Here is a 20,031-nt window from a genome sequence, read left to right as displayed (position 1 = left end):
GTTTTGTATGCTTTTAACACAGCTAGGATCTCAAGTTACGTGCGTTTTGTAACTTGCTTTTTTTTTTTCTTTGAAATTGAATCCTGTGGTTTTGTTGTTGTTGATGATTTTGGGGTTTTTTTGTGAGATTTTTCTGTTTTGAATTCTTATGTGCCTGAGAAGATAAATGTTTACTAGTTTTAAATGTCATTGTACTTTATAATTTGCTATTAGTGACTATGTAGGCCAACTAATCTTACTTCACTTGTAAGGATATCATGTGATACTAGTACATCACATAATATATGATCATGTGACGCTAGTATATTATGCGATATCATACGATCATGTGACACTAGTATATCACATGATATTGTCTGAGCATGTGACACTAGTATATCACGTGATATCATTTGATCATGTGACACTAGTATATCATGTGATATCATACGATCATGTGACACTAGTATATCATGTGATGTCATACGATCATGTGACACTAGCATATCACGTGATATCATATGATCATGTGACACTAGTATATCACGTGATATCGTATGATCATGAGACACTAGTATATCTTGTGCTATCATACGATCATGTGACACTAGTATATCACGTGATATCATACGATCATGTGACACTAGCATATCACGTGATATCATATGATCATGTGACTCTACTATATCATCATGACCAAATCCATCCTTGCAAACAGAAAAGTCTTGAAGTATCCCTACCTTTACCAAATGTTCTTATTCCCTGAGGTTCCTAAAATTTTAGCTGGACACCGTGGTACACACCTGTAACCCCTGCTCTCAGGAAGCTGAGGCAGGAGGGCTGTGGTTGGAGACGGGCCTGAGATACAAGAATAAAGAATGTTAGTGAAACAAACTTAGCATTTTAGAGATAATAAGAGTTTCTTTCTTGCTGATGTTGTTTTGTGTTGTTGGAGCAGTCTTATGTAGCCCAAGCTGCTCAAACTTGCCATGTAGCTGAGGTTAGCCTTAACCTCCTGATCCGCCTGTGTCCACCTCCAAGGTGCTGGGATTACAAGTGTTCAGGACCACGTCCATATTAATCTGAGTTTCTTAGGTAATCTCTTCATATTATACCTTAATTTTTTTCAGGCTGAGCACAGCTTAACAATTTAGGATTCAAACTTAGTCTTTATGACAAACTACGCAATGCAAAGCTCAATTTTTCTCAAATACTGTCTGGGCCTCCAAAGTTATTTTTCATCCAAGGATAGTGGTTTCCAGGATGTGGCAAAGAAGAAAACAGGGAACCACTTGCAATAGTTCTATTATGTGTGTGAGAGAAATTCTGATGATTCCTTGACGATAGACAGGTGGACATGGTGGTTTCTGCCTGTAATCTCAACACTCAGGAGGCAGAGACAGGAGGATCACCATGAGTTTGAGGCCACCCTGGGCTACATAAACCCTGTCTCCAAAAAACAATAGGTAGGTAGGTAGATGGGTGGGTGGATGGATCAATGGGTCGATGGACAGGTGATGGCTGGATGACTAGATGGGTAGGTGGATGGATAGACACACATTTTATTTCAAAATACATTGTGGAGCTGGCCATGGTAGTACATTCTTATAATATGTAACACTCAAGAGACTGACTTAGGAGAATCAATCCTGAGTTTGAAGCCAGCCTGAGCTATAATAGTGAGACATTGTCTTTTCCATTCAACCCCTCAAAAATGAACTAGGAATATGTTAGTTATTTATAATATCCATGGCTGTAACATGATGTTTCTATTAGTGTTTATTTTGTGTAACATAGTATATGTAAAAGAAAATTCTACTTAATTCTAGGACTTGGTTACAGTGAGTATTTACTTTAACTGCTTGATAAGTCTGTCATCCCTTCTTTGTCCTTTTTTAAGTGAATGAGAACTGGCTATTTCATGATGACTGTACAGTAGAAAGATTCTGTGACTCCCCTGACGGTGTCATGATCTGTGGCAGCCATGATGGACGAGAGGTGTATGCAGTGACCCACGACCTGACTCCCACTGAAGGCTGGATCATGCAATTCAAGGTGAAATTATCATGGTCTCAATCCCATAAACAACCAGGCGCCAACAACATAACTAATGAGAAACATCATAAAGGCCATCCAATATTTCATTGACTTAACATGTACTTTGAAAAATGAAATTTGATTTTAAGGTAGCATAAAGCTCATCTAAATAGTGTTTAATGATTAAAAATGTTGTGCTTCTATACTATTTAAGGGTAAAATTTCAGATTTTGCATAAAAGCAAATAGTGACAATCAGGATTATATACTTACAGAAAAAAAAATACTGGTTTAGAAAATTCAAGGTACTGATTGCAACTTATGAAGTAAATCACTATATAAAAAGTAAGTTAGCTAGAGAGATGGCTCAGTGGTTAAGGGCACTGGCTGCTCTTCTAGAGGTCCTGAGTTCAATTCCCAGCATCCACATAGTGGCTCACAGCCATCTATAATGTGTTCTGATGCCCTCTTCTGCCACACAGGTATACATGCAATAGAGCATTCATATGCATAAAATACATGAATAAATAAATAAATATTTTTTTAAAAAAAAGGATGTTGGCTTGGTGTGTTGGTGCCCTCCTTTAATCCTGCACGCAGGAGGCAGAGGCAAATGGATCTCTGTAAGTTCCAGGCTAGCCTGATCTATATAGCGAGTTCTAGGCCAGCTAGGGCTACATAGTGAAATCCTGTCTCAAAAGCAAAAGTTAAATTGTTTCTTACAAGACTAAATCTATAATGGTTATTTCTACTTTTTCTAGAAGCTATTAAGATGTTTCTGTAGAACAAAAATTACAGACTATAACAGCATGGTTAGAATTCATGCCAAGAGCAGCTTTGGGGTCGCATTTGGGCCAGCATTTCTTCCTCTGTGTTCTGTCCCCAGAGTCCCCTGTGTCTGCAGAGCTGACACGTTGTGGCTGTTGCCGTGTGAGAGGCATTGTGTTTCCCTTGTCGCTTCGCTGCACCTTGCTTGCAGGCGAAAGTGATTTATTGAGAATTATAAATCGTATGACAAAGTAGGAACATCGGCAGGGCTGCTAGCAATCCTTCTTGGTCGGGTATTCTACCATACCTAAGTGCCAGGCCATTAGCAGAACCATTTGTAAGTGTGGGCACAGGCCTTCCCGGGAACCCAGCCAGCGTGGCAGAGGCACAGGCCTCTGCTTCTCTCCCAAATCCTTACACAATGTTCTTGGCATGCTCTCTGCTTTGTCACCTTGAGTAACCATGCCAACGTCCCCCCTGTCCATCAACAAAACAAATAACACACTTGAAAGTACAGGGCCGTAGATATCAAGGGATCTGTGCCTCTCTACTGCCAGTTCTTTGGAGATGAAATATGTTAATGTGGTTTTAATGCCTTGACGGTCTTCATTTTCTGTCTGTTAGATCTCTGTTGGATGCAAAGTGTCTGAAAAGATTGCCCAGAACCAAATTCATGTGCAGTACTCCACTGACTTCGGTGTGAGCTGGAACTATCTGGTCCCTCAGTGCCTACCTGCCGATCCAAAATGCTCTGGGATTGTCTCACAGCCGTCTGTGTTCTTCCCGACGAAGGGCTGGAAAAGGATCACCTACCCACTTCCTGAAAGCTTAATGGGAAAGTAAGTTGAAAATTAAAATAAAACATGGCTACAAACATCCAGAAGGCAAACATGGGGACTGCTGTCTAGTCTCAAATTATATACCATTATGGGTAAAGTGCCATCTTCTGCCCTAACTCTAGAGTCCCCCATTGGTGTCTACCACAATGAACATCCTTCTGCCCTAACTCTAGAGTCCCTGGTTGGTGACTGCCATGGTGAACATACTTCTGTAATCCTCAGACTTGAGGGTTTGGTCCTCAGTAAATGGTCCTGTCATGGCCTCCTCTTTCCTAAACACCAGGGCCGTCAAGTAGGGACAGAACAAATGCTTGCCTTGAAGCCAGATGCAGAGACTCGTCTTAACCACCTTACTGGCCTTGCAGACTGCAATCCAATATAAAGATGCTGCCCGAATCCTTGAGAGGACAAGGAGCAAATCCCAACTCACGTTAGCTGCGCACCTTCTAACTTCAGCCATGTGTGTCAGGTGGCTCCTGGGTCTTATCTCTTACCACGGAGCACCGTGTTCTGCACCCGCAGTGAGACACGATTAGCCTGGATCAGTGGTGACCGTGGCCATTAAGCGGAGTTCTGGGAAGTCTGTAGATAATTTAAAGAGATTTCAAAGATTCCCATCCACTGTAAAATTAAGAAAAGAGGTGCACTTAGCAAAATGACAGGCGTGCTTCTACTAGATTAATCACAGAGTCTGGCTATGTAGAACGGCTTCTGCTGAAACACCATGATTTATGAGCAGGACTGAGCCTCTGAACAGAGCGGTGTGCACAGCCTGCCCAGTCCTGTTGACGACATCATCTGTTTCCTGGACCGGATCAGACCCCAACCTACAGTGACTCACTTAAAAATGAAGTATCCTACTGCTCGAGAGACAGCTCGGCAGCCGACCCTAATTTGACTCCTAGCACAACCGGTTGCAGCTATGGGTGGCTCACAACCCCATAGCTCCAGGTTCAGAGGATCTGCTGCCCTCTTCTGGCCCCTGCTGATACTGCACACACGTGCACAAAGTCCACACACAAATGTGTGCAGATACACATAATGGAAATTAAAGCTCTTTTTAGAAACACATTTTATCTATATCAAAAAATGTAAAGATGAATAGACCCTAGGACTGGTTGGTTTGCATATTTAAGAATGGTTTTAAGGTTCATTGAAATGGCCAGGAGGAAAGGACACTTTCTGCCAAATCTGATAGCCAGAGTGAGATCCCTGGGACTACACACCAACACCGACATACACATACAAAAGTAAATATAATAACAATGTTCTATGTGTTCCTAAATGACTTCAGGGACACCACTGTCTTGCTCTCTCCTCCCTCTGCCGGTTGCACAGCTGCTGTTCTCAGCTTGAAGAGGGTCCCCTCTTGAATGTAAGATGGCTGCCAGAAAACTGGACCAGAATGCTCCCTTACCTGTGTCCAGTGGGAGAGAGAGGGGGTTGTTTTATCTTTCTCAGAGAACCAGAACAACCATCTCCTTGAATCCCATTGGTACAAATTAGCCCGTTCCTAAATCACTTAGTGACTGGGAAATTATGTTAAAATGATCTTCCCTCAGTGAGTCATCTGGGACGAAATGCATGCTGGGGACCCACGATGGATTAGTTTTGCCTCCTATGCGCTCTCTCTCCTCTCTCTCTTTCTGTCTCCCTGTCTCTGTCTATGTGTCTCTATGTGTGTGTATTATGATATACACACATTCTATATATAATCTACACATTGTGCAAACGTAGCACTTGTTCAGATGAAGGACTTTTACTGTCGTGTGACCCATGTACCCACCACATAAAAGGAGATGCAGAACATTTAAATCACCCTAGAAAGTTCTTTAATACACTTTATTTTAATATAAGCTTAATTAGAGCTTTTTTTTTACCCAGAAGACATAGAAGAACAATGATGAAATTAAAAATCTCTGGGAAATTGTCTTTTATATCACCCTTTCAAAATTGTTTTCTAATTACCACAGTTACTTTGAGACTATTGATAATCTTCAAGGAATTGAGAAGTTACTGTTTCCTAAATGCCTGCGGGCTGCCTGCATGCTAACACCTTCACTCACCTTCTGTACAACTTCAGAAATGTAATTCGGTGATCGCAATTCTCCCACAACCACTGGCGTTCAGTTCTTCTGCTCATCCAATCAATAAATGGGCCAATGAATTGAATAGATAATTCTCAAGAGAAGAAACACAAACACAATGCCAATAAATAAAGTTTTCAATAATCTTTGTCATCAGGAAAATGTACATTAAGACTGCTTTGAGACTCCATGTCACCCCGGTCAAAATGGCATTGAGAGAGCAAATGAAAATATGCAAGTTGGGTCCGTGGGTAAATGCTCTTGTCACCACGTCTGAAGATCAGAAGTTCATCCTTGGAGCCCACATGCACAGTGTGACACACACAGAGGTCAGATAGATGATAGACAGATGATAGATAGATAGATAGATAGATAGATAGATAGATAAATAGTTGATAGATAGATAGATAATAGATAGTTGATAAATAGACAGACAGATAGATGATAGATAGATAGATAGATGATAGATAGATAGATAGATAGATAGATAGATAGACAGACAAATGGATAGATAATAGATAGGTAGGTAGATAGATAATAGGTAGGTAGGTAGATAGATAGATAGATAGATAGATAGATAGATAGATAAGCAAATGATACTGGAGGACTATGAAGTTATGAAGAACTCATATTGTTGTTTTGAGCTTAAACTTTTATAGCCATAATAGAAAACAATATGTAGACTCCTCAAAACATTGAAACTACCATATCACCCAACTATATCACTCTAGGGAATATAATAAAAGGATGCTCCAACAGCATACCACAGAAATCCTTGTAAATTCTTGTTTATAGATGCCTTGTTCATAATAATAACCAAAAAAGATAGGGTACAGGACTGGAGATATATAGCTCAACAGTTGAGACTACTGGGTGCTCTTCCAGAGAACCCGGGTTCAGTTCCCAGAACTCACTGGATCTCCAGGGCCCTCTTCTGGCCTCTACGAGTATCACATACGTGTAGTGCACAGACATATGTGCATGCAGAACACCTCTACATATAAAATGATGAATAGATGTCTCAGGGTGCTGCAGACAGATGATGAAATTTTATGCAGCTACCAAGAGAAATTAAACCATGACATTTTCAAGAAATGATGCAACTGGAAATCATTATGATAAGCAGAATAAACCAAACATTGCAGGTTTTCTAGCACCTGCAGAACCTCGATTTAAAACTTGGGCATCTGAACTGTGGGGAAGGGTCACAAGCTAGAAAGGAGATCATGGAGGAGGCTTCCAAGGAAAGTATGGACAGTTGAAGGTAGTGGAATACATATAACAAATTAGAAGCTGGAAATCACTAGAAGAAGAAACGGAAGTAGCCAGAGGAGGGAGAGAGCTTGAGGGAGGACAGCTAGGGAGGAGGGTGAAGGAGCACAAAGCGTAGCGGTGCATTGGTATGACGGCACCCTTATGAGATGCATTACTTTGTATACAAACCCTAAAATTCAACTTTAGAAACAAGAAAAAGGAATCTGGCTTATATTTATAGGTGAAACTGTAAAATAATCTTTTGCTTAAAAGTCCCCACTGGTTTTCATTTGTTTCACAAGTTTCTGCAGAATTGAGTTGAAAGCGGCGCACGGTTCCATTACTGGAAATTGGAAGTGGTCGAGAAACATTTTTATTACCGCATTCCATCCATGGAGAATACCTTAAGTGCTTCTGTCTCATAAGCACGGAGCACAGCCCGTGTGTGCAGGAAAATAGCTCTGGGTCACGTTAACTTTTGTTTTTCTTTCCTTCGGCCAACAGTCCCGTGAGGTTTCGGTTCTACCAAAAGTACTCAGATGTGCAGTGGGCAATCGACAATTTCTACCTTGGCCCTGGCTGCTTGGACAACTGCCGAGGCCACGGAGACTGCCTGAAGGAACAGTGCATCTGTGACCCAGGGTACTCGGGGCCAAACTGCTACTTAACTCACACGCTGAAGGTACTGCCGAACCCTTCGCTCGCAGGCTGTCCTGTGGCCGGTTTTCATACGTGAGGCCAGTAATCTGTAGCCAGCATATCCGTCCCCGTTTGTCTGTCTCTGCCCTTCCCCCCCTCCGCTCCCCCTCGCCTGTCTGTCTCACTGTGCAGCCCTGACTGGCCTAAACTAGCTGTGTACACCAGGCTGGCCTCAAACTCATAGAGATCCACCTCACTTTGTTTCTCGAGTGCTCGAATTAAAGGCATGCGCCACTATGCCCAGCTTTCTTCTTTAAAAGCAAAACCCTGTTTAAAGTCAGTATTTAGCTTTTTTAAAGATCCTCCTTTTTAACGGATACAAGATGTTGTTATTATTCTTATCAAATGGAGCAAATATTACATGTAGCACCACAGACCAAATTTTCAAGCATGCTTAAACAGTGCTAAAATGTTTACCCAGAAAACTTACGGTCTAATTAATCCATTAGCTACTCAAAGGTGGCTGTGTGTTAGCCGCGTCGTCATTTTTGACACGTTAGCTATTATATTCAGTATATTCAATATGTAAAGTTAATGCGGTTTCTGAACACAGTTGCTGTGGAACATAGGGCACATGCATCATTGTAATAACAGATGCCTCGGCTAAAACAGTACAACGGCCAGACATAGTCGCCCCCACCTTGATCCTGACACCCAGTGAGTTCCAGGCCCAGTGAGTGAGATCCTCCCTCAAAAAAGTTCATGTAACTAAAACCTAGTAAATAGTGAAAAGAAAATTTGAGGACATTGCTCATTGATGTCTAAAGGGGGAAAAAAAAAAACCTAAGACTTCATGTGAACATTCAAATTTCATTAGTGTCTCTCGGATAAGAGATCACACTGAGGTCCAGTTGGGTCCTCTAACGAGAGCATGCGCGGTTAACGGTGCATTTCTGGCTCGTGTTCTTGAATGCTAACAATCATTTGTAAAAGCGCTGTTCATTTCCCACCACTAGTGAGGCGGAGTGAGGCCGGCTTATGCTTGCGCGCCTTTAATTATAGGGCTGACTGTCGCGAGTTTGAGCAAATGAGACTTTATTTAAACATTTAACTGCAGAAGACAGAATCCTCCTAAAGAACCGGAGAAATGTAGACAGAGACGCATATAGAGATTGCTTTTGCTGCAATTGTCACTCTAGGTCCCCTAATCATAAGATAAAATTATGTTGATATTTATTATATTTACTCTTTGGACAAAATAAAATCTCAGGGCTTAAAGGTCAGTGAATAAAAAACAGTATTTATGTGTTTGGTTTTAGGTATTAACAGGAAAAGATTGCCTCACGATTTTAGCTATTATTTAAGTTACTCTGATTCTGCACTTACTAACATTATATTAAAAAGATAACAACACATTGACTTTGAACCTACATTTTAATGTGTGTTTGAATAAAAGTTTGCATTTCATAGTTAAAAAATAAAAGTCTGATTATTAAATTTTTATTTAATTGGTTTAAATTATCTTCAATAAATGGTAAAAAGTAAAATTATGAACATAGCCAATTGACTTTCAAACATATCTTTGAAAAAACTCTGAAATCGGTTCTTTTATTCTTAGTCCAAACAAGTAGATTAGATAAAGTACCATCGTTTCTGAAATTGTTCTAACCACGCTCTATGGAACTCCGCAGACTTTCCTGAAGGAGCGCTTTGACAGTGAGGAAATCAAACCTGACCTCTGGATGTCCTTAGAAGGCGGAAGCACCTGCACGGAGTGTGGGATTCTCGCCGAGAACACCGCGCTCTATTTTGGGGGCTCCACCGTGAGACAGGCTATCACTCAGGACTTAGATCTCAGAGGTGCAAAGTAAGTCACACTCTCAGACTTCTATCCCCGCTTTGCAAAGTCACGCCAGACAGAGTGCTGAACACGTGTGGATGCGATTACTCAGTCCCTGAGCGGCCTCTGCGCTCTGGTCCACCATTCTGACGGAGAATGTGCACTTTCGCTTAGGTTCCTGCAGTACTGGGGACGCATCGGCAGCGAGAACAACATGACCTCTTGCCATCGGCCCGTCTGCCGGAAGGAAGGAGTACTGCTGGATTACTCCAAGGATGGAGGTCTGTTTCAGAGCGCATGCCCACACTCCACCCCGCGCCCCTCAGAAACGTGTCTGCCGAGCTTTGCTGGCGGTCACGGTCATGAAGACCTCAAAAGCAATGCAGCATGTCCAGCTCGCGTTGCCTATCCTATTCAGGGACTGGTTTTAGGCAAAAGCTGCCCTTCCACAAGGGGTTGAGAAAGAGAGAGCTCATTAAAAAACAAAAGGGCCTTAATAGTATTTGTTTTTGTTTATTCTTGGAAATACTTGTATATGGTGTATCTTTACCATATCCACAAACCACCTCTCCCCCTCCAGCTCCCCCCTACCCCTCTCCCACCCCGGCTAGATACTCTAACATATCTCTTCCCAGGTAAACCCATGTCTTCTTTTAAAACAGATGTTTTGTAAGAGAATTAAAAAAACAAATTGTGAATGATGTTCTGAGTGAAATAGGATTTCAAAGGACTCCTAGGCCCAGCAAAGTGGTATATGCCTTTAATCCCAGCACTCAGGAGGTAAAGGCAGGTAGATCTCTGTGAGTTCGAGGCCAGCCTGGTCTTGTAGGACAGCCAGCATTACATAGTGAGACCCTGTCTGAGAAACAAAATTCTAAAACCCTTTTGTATCGATGATAACATAAATACCATAGGGATAAAAGAAAACTTCCCCCAAGAAAAGATCCTGAATTGACAAACCATGTTAGTAAAATTCTGTTGTATAATGTTGAAGGGACTATCAGGCCATCGATACTATGGAATAGTAGGAAATGGTTGCTTTGAGGGCTGGATAGATGGACTCAGTGCTTTGTGAGGGCCAAGGTCTGAGTCCCAGCCCCGACACAGTGGCCCACAATCATCTGCACCCTCAGTTTCAGGGGACCCAACAGTCTCTTCTGGCTTCAGTGGGCGTCAGACACTCACGTGGTCCACATTCATACGTACAAGCAAGCGAAACATTCACACACACAAAATCAAAATAAATAAGTCTTCAAAAGTAAAGCAACTTACCAACATTATTGATATAAAAACAATTCCAACTAAAAGCAGTTTAAAATCTTTTTTTTTTTCAGAAGAAACTATGTTTCAGCAGCGGGATATCAGCTGTCTCAGCCCCATCACCTGCTTTAAACATTTTTCCCACCGTCCTATCAAGAAGGCCAACTTCTTATCAGTCCAAATAATTGCAATTTTATCGAATTTTAATAGCTGTATTTTTAAAACTAGAAGTTACTATCTAGAAACATGAATATATCCTCTTTTTAAGAAACAATGTCTCTTAAGAATCTAGAGCTGAGGGAGGGAAAGGGGAGGCGGTGGTGGGGAAGAGACAGAAATCTTTAATTAATTAATAAAGAAATAAATAAATTAAAAAAAAGAATCTAGAGCTGAATTTTGAAGATAGATAATATCATTTTAGTTCAATATGTTTACTTTGATAAAGTATGTCTAAACACCCACCCATTATGATCAGTTTGTATTGAAGCTGTCACCGGGTCCAGTTTTCTCTGCCTGGATAAAGATTTCTGTGGGAAACGTATAGAACTTGAGATATGGCGCTGGTTTGTGGGTTGTTTCCAGACGTTACTGCACTAACATTTGTTGTCTTTATAGGAATTACATGGACTTTGCTCCATGAGATGGATTTCCAGAAATACATCTCTGTGAGGCACGACTACATCCTCCTCCCTGAGGACGCCCTCACCAACACAACTCGGCTTCGCTGGTGGCAGCCTTTTGTGATCAGCAACGGGATTGTGGTTTCTGGGGTGGAGCGCGCGCAGTGGGCGCTGGACAACATTCTCATCGGCGGGGCCGAGATCAATCCAAGTCAACTGGTGGACACCTTCGATGATGGTAAGAAGAACGCCCCGCCCAGCATCCTCTGCGCCAGCTGTCTGTGCAGATGTAGGGTGGGTCCAGAGTGAGCACGGAGCACAGGCAGGGTCTGGTGCATGCAGCTCAACCTGCAATTGCTCTTGGCGGGCCCTGCAGTTTATAAAATGTCAGTCATGTGCAGAACTGTCAGTTCAGAATGTAATGACTATTGCTAAGTACAAAATGCTTTTATATAGTTTGGAATTGCAATACCCTGGATATTTTTGCTCTTTTAGTCATTTCTGTACCCTAGAACACATACTGCAGATGGTAGTTTTCAGGCATCTGTGCTGGCCTGCCCTTGGGGTCCTCACAGGTTATGTCCTCAGGTGCAGCCACTAAGGGCACTTCCTGTGAACATTCACTACCTTCCCTTTTAAAGGGGCCCTGCCCACCTCCCATCTCTCTTTTAATCTCTCTCTCTCTCTGTCTGTCTGTTCCTTTCTCTCTCTCTTTCTCTCTCTCTCTCTCTCTCTCTCTCTCTCTCTCTCTCTCTCTCTTTCTTCTTCCCTCCCCTCCCCGCTCCTCTTCTCTCCTCTCCTCTCCTCTTTTCCTCTGCTGCTCCTGTTCCCAGAGGCCGGTCTCCCCTCTCCCCTTCCCTCCTTTATGTTCCCTTTCCCCTAATAAAACCTCCTCCATATGACCTCTGTTGCATGCTGTTTTTCTTTCTCATGTTGCTTTAAAAAAAAAATTAACAGCAGGTGCCCAGGAGGAAGTAGACCGTCTACCCAGAAACACAATTATTTTATAGCAAAGGGGTCATGCTAGCAGCCTTTGGTAGCTTTGCTCTGACCTTGACTCTCACCTAGAATTTATATATTAAGGCAGTTAGATAAAATAAATAATCACCCTCAGTATTCAACGCAAAAGTAATTTAACATTAAGCATCTCAGCTGGAGAAAAAATAACATACGGCATTGTTTCCCACTTGTTTAACAGAAGGATCTTCCCACGAAGAAAACTGGAGTTTTTACCCTAACGCAGTCAGGACAGCAGGATTCTGTGGCAACCCGTCCTTCCACCTCTACTGGCCCAACAAAAAGAAGGACAAGACCCACAATGCTCTCTCCTCCCGCGAGCTCATCATACAGCCGGGATACATGATGCAATTTAAAGTAAGGGGAAACGATACAGAAAACAGCAGCTCCTATGTGGGCTGTGGGAGAGGGATTTGTTCTGACAACTGCAGATGATTGATTTTGGCCATTAAAAGACACTCTAACTGCGGTAACGTTTTACAAAGGCCTTTCTTCAAGTACGGTTATTTGAGTGTAGATGAATATCTGTGGTGTTAAGATATAGCAAGAAATATAGCTGTGTTGTAGCTTGTACATATATCTGCCAAAGTGAAGAGCTTAAATAGGCGCCTGGAGCCCTCTGTGGCTCTCCCGTCACCCCCTGCTCCTCTTCCCTGCTACCTTGTTAAATCATTTGCGTCTCCAGCTATTCTTTTTCAGTTTATTTTTTGATATTTCTTCGTCTCCAATTTCACAAACCTGTACATTAGCCCAGTTGCAGCTCCCAAAGCCTCAAAGAACTAGAGAATTTTTTTAGTATTTTATACTACATAGGCTAGAAAGGAAGACATTGGAGCGCAATTAGTAGACATGAGAACGATAAAGCCAGGGCAATTGCTCGCTCTCTCTCTCTCTCTCTCTCTCTCTCTCTCTCTCTCTCCCAGATATCAAACACACTTTTAAAAGTTATTACAGAAATGCATTTATTTATTATATTATTTTACAAACATCAGTTATTCTAAATGACCTTGTTTTAAAAGATGGACTTGCAGCCTTCTTAGCAGAGATTAAATCTGCTTACTTTTGGCTCTGTGTTGGACTCCCTTTAGAGACCAGCCAGCTCTCCCAATGCTACCATGCCCTAAGAAAATGTTCTGTGAAAGGTCACATCTCAAGGTCATCTCTGATGTCATTCCCCACCAGCTTCCAAGCCAAAGTTCTCCTCTCCTGGTCCCTCTCTGGTCAATGCTGTGCCCTCCTTGGATGGTTCTGGGAACTCAGAGATGAAGGACACTGTAATTTTCTTTCTTCAAACAAATCAATTTATTTAAAATAAAAGGGGAATGGATAGGTGGTTCAGCAGTTAGGAATGCTTGCTGCTCTTCTCGGAGACCGAAATGTAGTTCCCAACACCCACGTCAGGCAGCTCACATCCCCTGCAACTCCATCTCCAGGGGATCCGATCTCTGGCTTCCACAGGCACCTGCAAACACATGCATATGCTCCCCATCCCATACATACACATACAAATAAAACAATTTTTTAATGAAAGTGAATCTGTCCCCTAAAATTTAGGTTACCATGGACTCTGCCTACCCGAGTCTGTCACCTCCGCCGCCCTCCAAGACTGTCCTCACCCTCTGCATCTGAGAAGAAGCTCTCCCCTTGTTCTATTCTTTTATCTCCTTGACATCTACTTCCCTCCGCCTCCAAGATCAGCATTTCTCGGCGCATCTCCGAGTCCTGCTCTCCTCTGCCTTTGATCACTAAGAATTTCACGCTATCTTCTGGCTTGGAACCTATCTGGAAACACAAGTCTCAAATCTGGATCTCTAACCTTGGCTGGCTCACTAACAACTCGGTTTTATATTAGCATTTTAAGTGATGTTATTCATCTACTTATCTGGCATGTGTGTCTGTGTCTGTGTATGGCACGTGTGTGCCGTGGTGCCCATGTGGAGGCCAAAAGACAACGTGAAAGAATCAGTTCTCTCCCCCACCATGTGGACCCCAGGGGTCAAATCAGGTCACTAGGCTTAGCTCCAGATCCTGTGACCTCCTGAGCTGTATCACCAGTAGTCTCTACACATTTCCGACTCACTCATGAGCACTTCAATTGTGTCTGTGTCACAGCGAAGTCACCATCTCTACTCTGACACTGCCCCCTCTTTCCGATTTCCCCTTCTCTGTTGACGACACCACCGTGCATCACTAAATAGCTTTAATGTCCTAAATTGTCTTAATTTTCACTTTGCCTGTAGCGTCCATCACTTCCTGTGCCGTCTAATCCCTGAGTTCCTTTCCCACCCCAACGGGTCTTCTCTGCACTGTTAACATCCATTCATATCCATCAAGTTCCCGTCTGACACACACACCCGTCTCTCTCCATCCCTAACTTTGATGTCAGAGTCAGATTAGCTTCGTGTAGCAGAGCTCTTGGTCCATCGTTCCGCTCCTCAAGGCTTCAGTGGCTCCCTCTTCTTAGAAAGTGAAGACCAAACACTTGTTTATCTGGGTAGATCTCGGCTCGGCACTCCAGCATTGTCCCCAGGATTCCATTCCCTTGGTGCTTGCATCCGGTCTTGTTCCCAGAGCTCTGGATTACAACTAAACGGGAGTTTCCGCCACCTCTATCCTCAGATGCGCTCCGTCCTTCAGGGTCAGCTCGAAAGCACCTAACGGATGGATTATCTTCCAATCCGTCCAACCAACTGTGTTTTATGTGTGTGTCTTTCCGATTCCCGCTACTATTACTGGACTACGCGTCTTATTCTAACCTTGAATTGTAATTGTCTGATTTATGAGTATTAGGCCTGAAATGTTAGCACTAACTTCCCTGATACCAGTAGTAAAAAAAAAAAAAAAAGGACTTGTTGATTAAATCACCTATCAGAACTTATAATTGAGTCGCCAAATTTTTCAGCATTCATGCATTGTTAATGACTCCACCATTTAATTGCTGATAATGCCGAAAAGGAGAGACAGCAATAAGAATGGATATTAAAGTAATTAAATTTGTTATTTTTCACTCCCAAATGACAACTTAACAGCAGCATCTAAGAAGTTAAGATGTCAATGGGCATGTTTTGCATTAGACTCTTTCAATTTCTTTCCATAAATTCTCCTCGTAATATCTTCAGACAATTTAGCTTATCTAAATTTATGTAATATGATATATTAGTTAAATTAGTAGAGCTAATACCTTAAAACCCTTAATTCTCAGCTTCTGTGAAAGCTGCGTGTCTTTTCAGCTCTAAGAGTGAATTCTTCATGCACCGTCAGGCTGCTTGTGAAACCTTCTCTGAATATTTGATTGCCCGTTAGAGCCCCGAGGCTGAGAAATGGGATTTCTGATTAGTCACATGGGATATCACTTAGTCTAGCTTGTATATTGATTGCTTCTGTTTGTTTTAGATTGTGGTGGGTTGTGAAGCCTCCTCATGCGGTGACCTTCACTCTGTGATGCTGGAATACACGAAGGATGCAAGGTCCGTGAAACCATTTTACCTTTCTTCCAGACTTGAAAACATAATTTAAACACATGCCTAATGTTAAGGTAGCGACTTGCGAAGAAGCAATTTGCGTATTGAAAGTGGATTGGAAGCAGTTTTAAGTATTAAAAGCCTTCAAGAGATTAGGGTTTCTGTAATCCCAGGACTAGGTAAACTGAGGCACCCTGGCAACCTAGGGAAGCCCTGTCAGCTCCTGTGTATGTTCATATAACTTTCATCTGCCTATATGTCTTCATTTTTTTTCAAACTAAAGAAAAAAATCAGTTTTCACACTGGGCCACTGCTAAGAAACATTATATTTAAAAATAAGTAAGACATTAAGTTTGTTCTGGTAGAACCATGCTGGTCAGTTGCTCATTTTCACCCAACCTTCAGAAAACTTTTAATAAGTCAATGATCTGCATGAGCTGTTCCTGAAGTCTTGACTCCTTACACAGGCACATGGTGCATGGAGCCTGACTCCTGACACATCCGCATGGTGCATGGAGCCTGACTCCTGACACACCCGCAGCGGTGCATGGAGCCTGACTCCTGACACACCCACAGCGGTGCATGGAGCCTGACATGGGACTTTGAAAACCTAATTATATTATGTTGTCAGCTGGTTCTAAATATATTCTAGTGTATAAGAATTCATTCTTGTACATGTTATCATTTTATTGTTTCTGTGAATACAATAAAAATGTAGTTTTAAAGAGTAACACGCATCTAATGAGAAGGTATTTCATTATTTTTGTTTTATTTATGCTATGAGAATTTCATACACATACACACACACACACACATATATATATATATATGGTATTTTTTATCATATCTACCCACTCTCCCCCTCCCAACTGAGTGTTCTTCCCAAGATGACATCAGTTCCCAGATGTCAGAGGCTCACAACTGTCTGTAGTTTCAGACCCAGGGGCTCTGACTGCCTCTTCCAGCCTCTGCAGGAACTGCAAACCTATAGTGCACATGCATTCATGCAGGCAAACATTCATACACATAGAACTTAAAGAAATCTTTTTGAAACAAAGAAATTCACATGAAGAGTATTTAATCCCAGCCTGACATTGCCTGGCATGTTGATCACATGTATTTTAATCCCAGCCTGGCATTGCCTGATGTGTTGCTCACGTGTCTTTCTGATTTTGATTGCTACAGCTCTGACTCCTGGCAGCTCGTGCAGACCCAGTGCCTACCCTCCTCCTCCAACAGCATTGGCTGCTCCCCGTTCCAGTTCCACGAAGCCACCATTTACAACGCTGTCAACAGTTCAAGCTGGAGAAGGATCACCATCCAGCTTCCGGACCATGTCTCCTCAAGGTGGGTTGTCTGCCAAGGTCAGCCTAGTGGGACTCCGGCAGCCTCTACAGCAGCGTTTTCAGCCTCCCTGACACTGCAGCCCTTTAAATCAGTTCTTCTTGTTGTGGGGACCCCAACCATAAAATTACTTCTGTTGCTACTTCGTAACTGTAAATTGCTACTTTTATGAACTGTAATGTAAATATCTACCTTTTCCCATAGTCCTGGAAACCTCCGAAGAGGTTGTGACCCAAAGGTTGAGAACCACTGCTCAACAGCCATACAGAAATGTGGGACAGCTTGAAGACCCTTTCATCTTCTTGCCATTCTGTGTCCCAAGAGGGAAAAAGAAAAGGAATATATCTGGAAATTATTCACAGAGCTCAGATTTCCTCTTAACAACGTATCATACACATGCAACAGTTGCTCACATATCCTGAATGGTAGTCCTACACAGACGCTAGAGTTGGGGCCAGTTCTGCTCTAGTGTTCTGGTCCCCTAAAGGCTGTGCTGATCATACATGCATGCCTCCTGGTTGCCAGGTTACAGAAAGCTGAAGATAACAAGGACAACATGTAATATTCCCAGAAGCAACATTCATCTCACTGAAAGATTTGGAAAATGATACATTGTGTGTGTGTGTGTGTGTGTAAATTCTCATAAAAATTCAATAGAAGGAACAACCCTTGAGACTGATCGCTGACTTCCATTGCATGCAAGTATACATTGCATATAAGCACATGCATGCATTTGTACCTACTTAGGCATGCACATGTTTGCACATAGGCAAAAGAAGAGAAAGCCTTAGCGAAGGTACAGCTTTCGGAAAGATGCATGAGGACACACACCCCATCTGGAGGATGAGTCAACTCGTTGCTTTTGGGGCGCTTTGGGTAGAAATTTGAGCTCTTTCCTCAGATGGCCGTTCCCACAGGCAGAGGCTGGACAAGACAGGCAGAGGAATGGCTGCTGACTCCCTTTGTTCTCCTTGGGTCCCTCAGTGCCACACAGTTCCGCTGGATCCAGAAAGGGGAAGAAACTGAGAAGCAAAGCTGGGCCATCGACCACGTCTACATTGGAGAAGCCTGTCCCAAGCTGTGCAGCGGGCATGGCTACTGCACCACCGGTGCTGTCTGCATCTGCGACGAGAGCTTCCAAGGTCTGCACCCTGCAGGGCTCCTGAAGCAGGCGCTGTGCTCCCTGTTTCACACACAGGAAGTACACAGTGCTGGGCTCCTCCTCTCACACACACAGGAAGTACACAGTGCTGGGCTCCTCCTCTCACACACACAGGAAGTACACAGTGCTGGGCTCCTCCTCTCACACACACAGGAAGTACACAGTGCTGGGCTCCCTGTCTCACACACACAGGAAGTACACAGTGCTGGGCTCCTCCTCTCACACACACAGGAAGTACACAGTGCTGGGCTCCTCCTCTCACACACACAGGAAGTACACTAGGAAATGGATGGAAAAGTCAGGCTTAGCAGTGTGAGGTTGGCAACCTTTGAGCACTGAGTTACCATTTTTAGAATGAATTCTCCTACAGACTTGAGATCTGCTCCTGTAAGCATTTTGAAATTCTTCTTAGCCGGCCCACAAAACACTGGCTCTCGTTACAATATTTACACATATGGTCCTCTTCCCCCACAAAGTTCCCCTTCTGCTTCCTGAAACCCAGTTTGAAAAGTAGACTGAGGAGTTGGGAGGAGAGCTCAGGCAGAAAAACGCTTGGTTTGCAAGCTCAAGGGCCTGAGTTCAGTCCCCAGAACTCATATAAAAATGGCAGCCATGGTGTTATACACTTGTAAGCACTGGGGACAGAGACCAGCCATGGTGTTACACACTTGTATTGTAAACACTGGGGACAGAGACCAGCCATGGCGTTACACACTTGTATTGTGAGCTCTGGGGACAGAGGCCAGCCATAGTGTTATACACTTGTATTGTAAGCTCTGGGGACAGAGACAGAAGGTTCCTTGGGGCTGAGTTGGCTGCTAGTCTAATCGATGAGCCCCCTTCAAAGGAGGTGGATGACATTCCTGATGATGACATCTAAGGTTGTCTCCTGGCCACTGCATACATGCATACACATGCATGTACACTCTTGCACCTGCATGTACAAATATACCAAAAGATGCTACACATGCATGCATTAAATAAAAGACTGAAATCAACTTGATAAATTCTGTACATAATGATTATGTTTGTAAGTCAGTGAGTAGGATGCATCCACTTAAGACATCCCTGTCCCTCACATTAGTTTCCTGTCCCAGCTATACCCCAACACTTGTCTTGATATCTCTTTAAATACTTCGTCAGTGTCTGTTAGACTCCACTTTTTGTAGCTAGTAACCTGAGTTCTCTGCCTCTCGGCTCACTGCGCCACCTAGAGGAGGAAAAACTTCATCAAACAACCAGAGTAATTTCTACCTCTTGGCCTTCTAGAAGCTGAGTGTGTTTGAGTTAGCGTGTCTCAGCTTCTCACATGGTAGGAAAACACCTGCCGGTCCGCTTTCCCTTCATCTGAAGTTTTCCTGTTCCAGCCTCTGTCATTGAATGCTTACTGTGTCTTCGTAGCTTAACAATTGCCACTTAGCAGAGCTGAGAACTCTTTGAACTTCGCACTGTCTTGTGTTACTGTTTGCACAGACAGTTGCCACTCTCGAGAGCCACTTAGAGTTTATGACGGCCCTGCAAGTTCCCTGTGCTCAAGATGACCGTTACTACCCAATAAATAAGGAAACTAAGACTCTAGAGGCTAAGGGCTGTGTCAGAAGTCACAGACCAGCAAAGACAAGCAGATCCTGGATCTTTCTGCCCAATCACCCAGTTCTCACAGCTGATTTATCTAAAGAAGATCAGATTATACAACTTCCCCAAGAATATGATGTTAGGATATAT

At 42.9% G+C, this 20,031-nt stretch overlaps 1 protein-coding gene across 1 annotated transcript in view; it reads left to right on the top strand.

Moving 5' to 3' along the window:
• The window catches only part of Reln (reelin), a 420,580-nt gene that overhangs the window by 386,925 nt on the left and 13,624 nt on the right, over positions 1–20,031 (top strand). The window contains exons 51-60 of the mRNA XM_050139698.1: positions 1,880–2,034; positions 3,408–3,622; positions 7,468–7,645; positions 9,294–9,469; positions 9,617–9,723; positions 11,318–11,560; positions 12,521–12,696; positions 15,733–15,806; positions 16,986–17,147; positions 18,129–18,286. Coding sequence (XP_049995655.1) covers positions 1,880–2,034; positions 3,408–3,622; positions 7,468–7,645; positions 9,294–9,469; positions 9,617–9,723; positions 11,318–11,560; positions 12,521–12,696; positions 15,733–15,806; positions 16,986–17,147; positions 18,129–18,286 — 1,644 coding nt within the window. The remainder of the gene's footprint in view (positions 1–1,879; positions 2,035–3,407; positions 3,623–7,467; positions 7,646–9,293; positions 9,470–9,616; positions 9,724–11,317; positions 11,561–12,520; positions 12,697–15,732; positions 15,807–16,985; positions 17,148–18,128; positions 18,287–20,031) is intronic.

The sequence above is a fragment of the Alexandromys fortis genome, unplaced genomic scaffold, assembly GCF_014885135.2.
Source record: "Alexandromys fortis isolate MF-2015 unplaced genomic scaffold, M_Fortis_MF-2015_v1.1 scaffold_38, whole genome shotgun sequence".
In the NCBI taxonomy this organism is placed as follows: domain Eukaryota; kingdom Metazoa; phylum Chordata; class Mammalia; order Rodentia; family Cricetidae; genus Alexandromys; species Alexandromys fortis.
Note: the sequence above shows the minus strand (reverse complement) of the source record. Positions and strands in the feature narration are given on the sequence as shown.